Raw genomic sequence first — 11,934 nt, 5'->3', positions numbered from 1 at the left:
GATCTCAGCGCCACCGTCTCCTCCCCTTGCGCGCCGCCGCGGCTGTCGTGAGGGGTGGTGGTCAACGGGCCTGGGCGCAGCGGCGGGAGGCGGGGGCTCGGGCTGGGGCTCGGCCGCGGCGCCGTGGGGGTGAGTGGCGGCGGGCAGGCAGGCCGGGCGGGCGGGCGGGCGGCGGCGGAGCGGCGTTCGGGGCGGCCGGGGCCGGGGCCGGGGCCGTGTCTGCGGACCTGCGCCCGGGGAACCGCACGGCGCCTTCTGAGGGACGTCGCGGTAGCGCCGGGAGGGTCTCGGCACCGGCGGCGCGAGGGCAGCACAGGGGCAGAGCCGCCCAGCACGCTGTCCTGCCCTGCTCCCCCAGCAGAGCCGTACCTGCCCCAGGACTGCCAGAACTAATTATCTTTTATAATTTGTATTTTTTTCCCCACATAACCAGATCTTATTTGCAGGAAAATATTTAATTCTTCCGTGGTGAAGCTATCACAGTATAACTACGTGCTAGCTGCCCAACGTTACGTCTTTTTTCTGCTTCTGCGTCCTGTTGTTTGTATCTCCCATCTCACCCTGCATGTCGCTCCAGAACTCTTTCCTTTCAGAACTGGGACCTAGCTCTGTCTCAGACCTTCCCCAGGTTTGTTTCTGTCAGTTGTCCGTCTCCCCTGCCCGAAGTAGAGGATGCCTGTTGTATCTTTTTGTTCGTCACTGTTGGCTGGCTTCTACGAGTTCAACTACTTGCTCAAAACCTGGCTTTTCAGTAGCCTTTGGACTGTCGTCTTTTGTTTGCCTTATTTTTGTTTGCTTCTGTCTTTGTGAATCATCTTGGGTAATTTATTTAAGGAGTACTTACCTGTTGCTTCACCTTCAATAATCCTTTTTCTGGAAGACCCTCTTTTTTTTCTCTTCCATTTGCTATTAAACTAGATAGTTCAGAAATACAGCTCAAATTATCAGCTTCACACTGTTCACAGTTCTTGACCGAACGCTTCGCACTTATTTTCTTTTATCTGATCTAAAAATCTCTCTCTGCATCATTTTGCAGGGGTTAATATGAACTCATATGCCTTGAATGCAGTCAAAAGGAACAGGCTGATTTTTGACCATTTCTCTGTAGTTAAGGAAAACTGTTCCACCGCATTTGTTTTGCTAATCTGTCATTGTGGATTTGTCTCTGACTAGGTCTCTTTCATGCAAAACATCACAGATTTTTTTTTTCCTCTGTTAAGGTAGACAACTTCTCTTCCTAGGGACTTTTAATGTTACATCTAGGTTTGTCCTATTTCTGTCTCCAAAAACTCATTATAGTGAATGGTGTCCTGTCTGTGGTCATCATTGACATCTACTCATGATGCTGTTTCAGACTGTTCTTCAGACAAATTTTTCAGCACATAACGTTTGTGCTTTTATCCAGTTTTTTAGTGTCAGGAAGACTGGGGGTTAAGAAAGACAACAGGTCAAAGCAGCTCTCATATCACTCACTGGATTCATTCTTGAAGCCCGGTTTTCCTTTTTTAGTCACAGTGGAACTTGAAAATGGTGAAATGGTTGATGTGTGGCTGACACTGCTTATTTTATTAGTCACAAATGTCATCGCTGTTGGTTTTTCCTGTCACTTTGTTCTAATTTGTATGCTCTCTTAGACTGTATGTTTGAGGCTGGGGTTATCTCCTCCTGTATGTATACACAAAAATTAAAATCTCATGAGCTAATATTTTTCAGCACTGCTTTCCTCAATGGTGTTGCTTAAGTCTTGGCGTGGTACTGTTCCTTGTCAATAAATGTATGTAGCTTTTAAAAATACATATACAATCAAATGCTAGTTTAGAATTCATGCAAACTGTGAAAAATATTTGGGACTTCCTTGCTTGCTGAGATTTATTTGTTACTGCTGGTGTGATCAGTGCTATAGACCTTGCTTGTTACTTTCTAGACAAAGAAATCTACCTGATCCTCTGTTTTATGGTATTCATCTCCTCGCTGGTGAGGCGTGCTACGAAGCCCTGTGTCTTTTCTTTGTTTTATGTTGTTGAGCCATGTGTGATGGCAGAGATAGTAGCAGCACAAAGTTGAGTTCTGCAATGAGGATTCTGATTTTGTCTAGAAGTTGCTCAATCCTTTGAGCATTTTTTTTATTTTTTTTCATTTATTTATTTTTGTAACAGGTAAACCTAGGCTGATTTTACTCATTGAACCCTAATACAGAAGGGGGAAAAATCACCTGCCTTCTTCTTTTTAGGTTTTCAGTATCAGATAGCTGTTTTATGGTCATATTCCCTACAGGAATTACAAAGTTAAAGCCTGCAATGTAGTCTCTGGGTATATGTTACTCATGGTGCTATAAAAATGGGGGAATATCCGCTTCACGTGACTGTTTCTATTGATTTTTTTTGTTTGTTTGTTTTTCTTACTCATTAAAAGAAGCTTCAATCTTGACCTACTAGCTTCAGTGTTAGTACTGCATTGCAAAGGATGTTTCTTAGCTATGCTTTTGTGAGTGTAAGTTTGATAACATTTCGATGATGAGGACTCATAAACCTGCTGTATGTGGCTAAGTTGCGGCTGCTGTCTGTGCTAGCTTGCAAGAAACTCACTTGGCAGGTATGGGTTTCCATGATATATGGTGTTTGCATTATTATCATGTGTACTTTGAACTGTATTCCTTAATTAGGGTGTAATATCACGCTGTTCTTGCATTCCCAGTAAATCTTATTTGTAAGTTAGTTTTTTGTTGTTTATGCTTTCATGCTTTGACTAGAGGCAGTAAGCAGCAGATGGTCACCCCGTACAGTCTAAGTAACTGGTAGTTTAAAGATTGCCTGTCACAACTAATGCCAGGTTTTGTCCAAGCTGGTGACTTGTCTACTGGATCCCTCTGATTAACCTGGTTCAGCTTTACAGGGCATTTCACTGATGAAGCTGGTTAGAGCAGATGAGCTGCTGAAACCTGCCCTACTTTAGGAAACCTTTCTGACCTGCTTAAATCTGAGTAGCCGTAAGACTGCTGAGGTGTTATGTTCTAGTTTTTCTTCATGTTGTATTCTGTACTGACAACTGGAGCAATCAGTTCCTTGTTCCACCTGGTGCTGGAATGACTTCCTGGGCTTCTGTCTCAAAACTTGGGCTATTTTAATCTTATTTAGCAAGGCTCCAGAGCTATGCAGCCTTACATTTATGCCCAATAAATATAATGTGTCTGGCTAGAAAAGTATTGAAAATTGTTTGAGGTTAGCTTTACTCCTTTCATGAAAGATTACTCAAGATTTTTTTCCACCTGCAGTACCTTGAAGAATGCAAGTCCTGCATCTCACAGAAGTATGTGCTCTTCTCTCCACCATCTGATGTTTTCTAAATGTTGCTCAAACTGCTGTGTGCTCTTGTGTATTACCTTTTGTCATAGCACAGAACTGAATATGCTTGAAATATTATTGAACACAATCTGTTCTACTGCTATCACAAGTTAGTGTATGATATGTTCTTTTATGAGCTCCTGAAGTGGTGGTGTAAACACATTAATTACTGGTTTTTGGAGTGCACACATTGGCTCTACCACGTAGATTGCTAGCTTCCTGAACCCACTGCGTGTCTGTCTTTAGTTTTACTGTGTCTCCATAGCCTAAAAAAATCATAAATTAGTAATGATTTCAGTTTCAAGTTGATGTTAGCAAATCTATAGTGTTCTAGCTATGTTGAAAGGTTTAAAAATCTGTCTGCTTCCTGATTTGTAGCAGTACTGTTTTACAGAGTTTCTCCTTGTGCTAATTTTCAGTACATCAGCTGTCTTCAGAGGGGTCAGAAATCCTTATTTGCACCTAGAGAATTGCTTATTACCTAATTAAATGGCAATCAGGTTAGCCAATATACCAGTATTGTGTGTTCTACACAAGATCTTTGGATCTGATTTTTTTCTTTAATGTGTTCCCAGTACCTTTACCAACATTTTTCAGGTATTTTTTTTGATTTCGTGGGAGGTATTTGGGTGGTATTTGGAACCACGTCCTCCTGCACTTATATTTTGTTTTACACCCAAGGTCAGAATTTTCTGCAAAGAACATCTGCTTTTGTATAAATTACCTGTATTGCCCACAATGTCAATCTATGCAAAAAAAAAAAAAAATCCACAAAAAAACTGTCATCATTTGAACCACAGTTGAAGCATTTATTTCTTTTGCAGGAAAAAGTGGATTTGCAAAAGTGCTTAAAATGAATCAGCTGGACTAGTTAGACACAATTAGCAAATGCTGCATTCTGTAAAGTAACTATCTTCAATAAGAATAATTTTATGATGTTTTTCTGTTATTTATGGTTTTATGGGTTTGTTAAAACTTGGAATAAAACTAAAAAATACATTTGTTTATAATCAGCTCGAAAGCACTCTCAACAACAATCGAGAAGAATTGGCTGTGTTAGCAAGTTTTTTCTTAGAGGAGTGTTGCTTGTTAAGGTCTCCTTGAGTGGAGAACGCAGGGGAGACTTTCTTGTTTGTAAGTCCTTAGCATGGTATGCTTGGGAATTTATATTAGAAGTTTCACAAGATGTGGCTTTGGACATTTCAGGTTGTAGATCTTGGTCTCAGAATTGTGCTCCAGGTGTCAGGTGCGTGCGGGTCTAGTACTCCAGCAGTCTACATCGCTGAAACTCTCCTGTGGCTTTTCACATGCTTTGAGCTGGGAAAAGGGAATAGGGGGCAATCCTGTTTGCTCCTTTCTGTCCTTTTGTCACTTATTGTTTGTAATGGCTTAAACCTGGCACTGCACAGCAAAGCAGTTTGAGGAAGTAATCCTACTTAAAAGTTTTGAGTGCATGTGGAACTATACCCTCATGTTGAGCCTGTCATTTTCATTAAATGAACAAGGTGAAGAAGGCAGAAAGCATGACAAAACTTAAAGTGACCTTAAAGTGACCTTAAAGCGCCCTTTCAGCTGCAGTTTTTGTAATAACCGCTGCTTTTCCATGTCTGATGTCCTTATTTTAATGAAATAAATAAGACCTAGCTGCTAGCTGACAAACCGAGCCTGATAAGGCACTGGTTTGGGTCCGTGTGAGAGGGTGAGGTGTTTGTAAGGCTCCAGATGGGAAGAGGGAATTTGTGGAAACAAACAGAAGCTTGGAAAGTGAGGTTGTGTGTATGGTGCTGCACAAGCCTGTCACTGCGGTGCTTCAGCAAGAAGGGAGTCTCCCCAGGTACCTGCCTTAGTCAACAGCTGGGAGATGGTGACCTGCCAGGTGGGAGTAATTGCCAAGGAGTAATTGTGTCGTCCCAGGTGGAGAGTGCTCTGTGCTTCTCCATGTAAACTCTTCTTGCCACAAGTAGTAAAACTTGCCGTTTATCTTGCTTGAGTGACTCAGTCTAATGAACGCAATTTGTTTCAGTCCAGGATAAAAGTTGTCTTCATTTTCATGCACAAGCAATATAAAAATAGTGCATCATACAGCACCTGTGTCCTGAGTGACAGCTGCTGAAGGAACTTACTTCTGGATTTGTAAACCAGGCTTCCTTCCCCTTGTCTCCTTAACAAGGCTTTTTCCATTCTGAACTAGGTTTTAGTTTCTTTAAGTATCTAAGCACACTTGATACAAGAGCGTAAGTCCTATAACCTTCTGAGTTTATGTACTATCATCATGCAGTGACTGTGCTTTGGTAACCTGAATTTCCAGGTATAATACACACTGAAATGCTTGTTGGGGCTTTTTGCATGAGAAAGTTGAGCATTTGCTGTAATTTTTGATGAAATTAAACCTTTAATGAAATGTTTTTTTTTCTTTCCCTGACTTTATGTGAACACATGACCTTATTAGTCTTCCAACCAAAGTGTATGGAATTATAGAAACTGTAGCAGGAAAAGAAACTATATGGTGGAGATTATAAAAGGCTGCAGCTTTAACATTGTGACTAAGCAGCTGCTCAGCAGTTCACGTGTGAATGGTGCTGAAGACAAAAGGTTAAGCAAATATCTAAATTTTGGTTATACAAGAACATAAGGGATTTGCAGGACAGACTGTAAATAATCTGTTTACTCATTTTAGCTGCAAAAAAATATTTCATTCTGGGAAATAGTATGAAATCTATTTTCTTTGTTTAAAACTGAACATGAAAGAAAAACTGGTATGCAACTAACATTTCTAAGGAGCTAGTTCTCTACTATTCCCCTGTAATAAAAATTTTGGGTCTAAATATAGCTGGGAGCTTTTCTCTTTTACATGACAAGAAGGTCTTTATTTGAGAAGCTACAGTGTTTTAAAGGAGAAGTCTCAGTTCCTTTGGGACTCACTTCCAAAAAGGATAAGTTGCATAGAATGTAATGGAAATATACTAATTATGAGAGTGGGAGAATGTGATGTTTCTAAAATATTTAGCCTAAGATTTAAGAGAAATGTGGTAGGCTTATCTATCTGTTACTGGGTTTTTCTAGATCATACTGTCGTGTATGTTGGAAAAGACCTCAAAGTTCATCGAGTGTAGGTGCTGTAGAACCATCAGCTGGTCACTTGTGGCTGCTTCATTGCTTTTGTAACCAGGTCATTTTGATCTATAAAACTGTCTTGACAAAAGGGTTGTTTCGAGGCCTGACTTTAGTTGTTTTGGATTGTTTTGAATGACAGTAACAAAGTTATTTTTATCTGAGAGTGAATTTTTAGTGGGCGTTCAACATAATATTGTACCTCAGTCAAAGCAAGGGCAGGGTTATGATGATTTGTACTTTTCTATGAAATTTTGGTCCTTTCTGCAAAATTCAGTGAAACTGGACTGGATTGAGTGTTTCTAAGTATTGTTGTTTGTTCCCTTTTGGAGTAAGGACTCAGATAAAAATGTTAATCTTAATTCTGTTTTCCTTTTGGACAGCCACTCAAATTGTAAAAGTAATCTTTTTACATTGGGATCTTTCTTTGAATTATGTAGATACGTTTGAAAGAAAGTGACGTTTGCCTTGTGTTTTATAACTAGTGACTTTTCTATTTGGACACAGTGGAATTGTGGCAAAAACTGAAGTTATCTGCCAACACTTATAGAGGTGGTACTTATAACAAAATAATCTTTTTAGTGCAGGTATCAGCAAAATGTGTAGAAGATTATTTTGTGTTTTAGAAGTCGTGCTTCAGAATACCCTATGTTCTGTAATCTTTATTTTAAACAATGAAAACTAACAACACTAAACTATGCATCTGTCTCTTTTTTTCCTGTATGGAATTATTCAAAGGTAAACACTGCTCTCTTAATGTAGGTTGTGAGTGCTGCATGTGTGCTTTTGAGAGCAGTAGTGTGAGGAAGCTTACAGTGGAATGGCAGGACGGCCTCATCCTTATGACAGTAACTCCAGTGATCCAGAGAATTGGGATCGGAAATTGCATAATAGACCTCGTAAACTTTGTAAACATTCAAGGTAGGTGCTATGTACAATCTATTGCATCTCAAAACTACAATAAAAACCTATTCTAAAGGCTACTGTATCTGGTTGTGGCAAGTCCTGTCATAAATTTCATAGTTCTTTTGAAAAGGAATGCTACTTAATTCTTTTAAAACATGTTTCCTAACTGATATGTCAGCTTCCCTAATCTATCTGTGCTTACATTTGCTTTATGGTGAGTGAGATCTTTGTCTCTTTCCTCTTTTTTTTTTTTCCCCTAAATGTCTTTTGTGTATATCAAGACACCACTTGGGTGGTTAAGTACCTAAATATCTGGGGCGCTTAATGTGAATGATTTGCTTCCTGTTCATCGTTTTTTAGCCATTTGGTATTCTCTGTTAAGTAGCACATTTAAAATACTTGCAACTTGGTCATGATGATACCTAATGGTTGCTTGCATGCAAGTATCATGCTTTATAGCATTTTCTTTGTAAAGCTGTGTGTCTGACCTTGCTTCCACCACCATGAGAATGTTTTCTAAGTGCTTCTAGAAGATATTTTGAAATTAATTAGTGTTTTTCCAGCATATAGTGTTCAAAAAAAATGATTTAAGCCAAGCAATTAGGTACCTAGCAAATGTATGTGAAGAAACATGTTGCTGGAAATATATACAAGCATCCAAAAAAGTGTGCATCTTCCGAGTTCTTTGGCCTTTTAGAAACACTAAATATAACAACATCTCTGTTAGCTAGCTAAAATTGTTAGTGATGTAAGCTTTCCTACATTTAAGATGATAAGAAAAGAGCGAAGGAGCACATTCAGTAACAGCAAGTTAATTCACATTTTTATTGTATAGATTCAGGTAAACTGTACTGCAGCGTTGCCCAAAGCATTTTGCAAGCAATTAATATTGTTGGTTATTTTCCTGTCATTAAATCTTGGATAATTGAGAGACGTCCAAGAGGGCAGGAAAAAAAGAATGCGCTGGTAATTAAAAGGTTCACAGGGAGACTCAGGTAATTATAGGCCTGTTTGTGACATTACTTCTACAGTGAATAAAGGAATGGTTCCCGCAGAACTGAAGTGGGAGGCTCCTGCTGCTGGTCACTATAGGTTTATGGAATATAGCTTTGTACAGCTGATCTTTTTGTTAGGATTACAGTGTCTGGTAAGCAGTTGATCTGTGCCCTTTATTTAGGGTCAAGATGGGGCCCAGAATCACAGAATTGTCTAGGTTGGAAGAGACCTCCAAGATCACCTAGTCCAACCTCTGACCTAACACTAACAAGTCCTCCACTAAGCCATATTAATAAGTTCAACATCTAAACGTCTCTTAAAGACCTCCAGGGATGGTGACTCAACCACTTCCCTGGGCAGCCCATTCCAATGCCTAACAACCCTTTCAGTAAAGAAGTTCTTCCTAATATCCAACCTAAAATGTAGTTGTTCATCGCCAGATGAACAACATAGGTATTGTAGGGCATTGTACCTGAGTGGAGGACTGTTCACTGTCAGGTGCCAGGCTGTAATTGCAAATGAATGATTAGTTGCTGAGACTAGATCCCATGCTACCCCCCCCCGACTGGTGATCTGGAATAAAACCTAGAGCTGATACTGATGCAGATGGCGAACGATGGAGTAAGGATTAAATAATGAAAAGAGCTCATTAACAGTGTGCGATCTGACTGGTTTGATAAAATGGGATCAAATGAACCATGCATTTCTGATATTCCTAAATGCGGAGTTAAACATTTAGGATCAAAGAATGTTGGTCAGTTTTGTAGATTGCATAAACTGTCATTGGCAGTCTAGACGTTGTGAAGCACTGTCTCAATGGGTAGTTAATTGAACAGAAGCCTCTAGTAACATCATACAATCAAAAGGGCTAATGCAGCTCTTGGATGTGTGGTGAAGTTACTGGGAGCCAGGTATCAGCAGTTCAGGGAAGCTTTTGATTAGAGTGGATTCTGAAGACAGAAGAGTTATTAAGTATCTTGTGAGACGGGAAACAATCAAAGGTTAAGTGATGGCAACTTGAGCAGTCCACAGAGATCCTTGCAGAAACAGTAATATAATGGTGAGTCTTAGGAAGCAAATTCGTAATAAAATGTAGTAGCTGGAAGCTGAAGCTAGGTAAATCCAGAACACAGAAACAATACGCATCTTGCCATCTGTGGCCTGATGTGGATTATCTATTTTGGGGAAATGTTTAAATAAAAAAGCTGTGCAGCTTTCTGAAAAGATTATTTGATGCAGATAGGAGTTAACTAGAGGAAAGCCGTTACCTATGCCTTTCAGAAAGGCTGCTGTTGATCACTGCATAAAATCTGAATTCAGGGTTTACCCATCAGAAATAACTGCAGCTAAGTTGAACACACTTCTGGCAAAATATAGTACATCTTTCCAGTAAAATGCTGAGCAGCCAACATGTTATGGAAGTTTTGGTATGGATGGTAGGGATAGAGTGTTTAAAGTAACACTTTTGTTATAAATAACGCAGAATCGTTTTGGAAAGCTTTGTGAATGAAAATCCAGCTCATAGTTTGAGGTCTTTATGGAGTAAGGAATAAATTAAGGAGAAATATTCTGTTATCTTTTTCCTTTGAGCTACTTGATTTCTTCAGCGAATCAAGTTATTGGAAAATAGTATACTTTATTCAAAAGCCTAAACTAAATGATTTGATTTTGAGTGGCTGAATATAGACATATTACCATAACTTCTGACTGAATGGACGCTTTTTCTCAAGAGAAGTCCGTGCAGAATGCAGCATAAGGGAAAAATGCTTTTGAAAACAAATTTAAAGGTAGAACTCGAACAGAGCTGCTTCATTAAAAGGTTTGAGTACTGCAGTCTTATTTGTCTTGCATTTTCAAAACAATCCTTATTATAGTAAGGAAAAAGTACTTCAGGTTTTAAAAATGTAATGGTGAAATAAGAACTTTGTAATGAATCTCAACAAAGGAGTAATACTTCATATGGTTAGCTTGTCACTTCTTGAAGCTTTGGAGTGTTTAATCCACCAGCCGTAACATTCTTAAAATAGCTTAAATAATTGTCTGGACTCACAGAAACCATCATCCAGGACTGTTAGCCATCCTCCCACATGTGGGGCTTATGCAGTGGCAAGGAGAGCTGTTGACCCCTGCTCCCTTCACAGTGCCATCTGCTTGAGGCAAAGGACTTGTGGCAAAGCTGTCAGGGGATGCTCATATTAAACAGGTTAACATGTCTGTTTTGTTCTAGTTTATCAGCCCCAGTTTTTGAAACCTCTGGCAAGCTGTAGCATTGTTTTCTCTCCTCCTTTTTCTTCCTTGTTCTGAGATGGTGGTGTAGCCGAAGGCAAGGACCAAAAATATAATAATGCAAGTGATCCCTAGAATAAATTGAAGGATCCCGACAGGGTGGAATTATATGGTGTTAAAACTGTCTGTAACTAATAACAATACAGTCTTGTTTGTCCAAGCTATTATGAAAACCTTTGAGATGCTTTTTATTCAAGTACCCCAATAAGATGGAAGAAAACTTTTGGGAATCAAATGTTGACTGAACAGTGGCTAAGGTTCAAGTAAATAGTCACTTATGTTTTCAGTGATAAGTATTGCTGCTCTGTGTTTAGTATTAATTTTTTATTGGTTGCTAGCTTGCCACATTGCTTATTAGCTTCTACAGTGCTTTAGTTGTTGGAAGATTTTCATTTTAATTCTGTCACACTAAGTGCTTTGTCTAGAGTTGGGCTGGAAAATCTGTGTCTGAAACTTGCTTCTTTCTTAATATTTGTTCTGGATTTCTCTCTCATGCTCTTTTAGACTCATTTGACAGCCCCATGTTTGTTCGCTCTGTTTAGATAGTATTAGATTTGAAGTCCTCTCTGTCCTACTACATTAATGAACAAAATGTGGCTGTGCCACGATTCTGTCTTCATGACTCCTGAATCTTCAAAAATCATGAGGTTTGAAAAATTTTCCGTATATGACAAGCTATTGTGCAGATGCTGGATGCTGAGAATTTTTTCAGCTAATATTATTTTTGCATGCTGGGGAGGATGTATTCATGGGTTCTGAATGAAAATGCCACTTGCCTCAGCATTTTGTAAGTACACGAAGCATCCCAGAAGGCTCCTTTTATCATCCCTGGAACGTTATCAGAATGTATAATCTGTTTTCTGCTGCAGGACGGATTTCTTCTATTCTTGTAAATACGGTTTCTGCCATTGAGCAATTTATAGGATGGGGCAGGCCTACACAATGCATGACACTAAGACAATTGAGCCCATGAATGAATCAGGCCTAAGTCATAGTCTACAAAAAAGTTACTTTGCATCATCTACTTTGTTACCTGCAAACATGCCTGCTTTTAATTGCAGCCTGGCATTGACAGGTCAAGGCCTTCATCTGGCATCTTGCTGGATGTAAAGGCCTCAGAAGAGGAATAAACTGGGAAGAGATGCTCTTGGAATCTAGAAAAATGGGTGGCACTTGATTGTTTTCAAGAACCTATCAGTCTAATATTGTTTTGTAAGGCACCTAAGACAGTGGTCTTAAACAGCGTTTTTTCCTCCCTTTTGAATTTCTTCATTTCCGAAAAGGCAGCTTGTAA

At 39.4% G+C, this 11,934-nt stretch overlaps 1 protein-coding gene across 4 annotated transcripts in view; it reads left to right on the top strand.

The window, feature by feature from the left end:
- Position 1: 1 nt before the first annotated feature.
- Positions 2-11,934, top strand: part of BTBD10 (BTB domain containing 10) — a 30,068-nt gene continuing 18,135 nt past the window's right edge. The window contains exons 1-2 of one of the 4 annotated variants that reach the window (XM_040559373.1): positions 3-129; positions 7,215-7,373. In XM_040559373.1, the coding sequence (XP_040415307.1) occupies positions 7,273-7,373 (101 nt within the window). In that variant the 5' untranslated portion in view covers positions 3-129; positions 7,215-7,272. Of the gene's footprint in view, positions 130-610; positions 629-7,190; positions 7,374-11,934 lie in introns of those variants that run through there. The other 3 variants (XM_040559374.1, XM_040559375.1, XM_040559376.1) reach the window with 3 other exon arrangements.

Source organism: Cygnus olor, chromosome 5 (genome assembly GCF_009769625.2).
Source record: "Cygnus olor isolate bCygOlo1 chromosome 5, bCygOlo1.pri.v2, whole genome shotgun sequence".
Taxonomy (NCBI): Eukaryota; Metazoa; Chordata; class Aves; order Anseriformes; family Anatidae; genus Cygnus; species Cygnus olor.
Note: the sequence above shows the minus strand (reverse complement) of the source record. Positions and strands in the feature narration are given on the sequence as shown.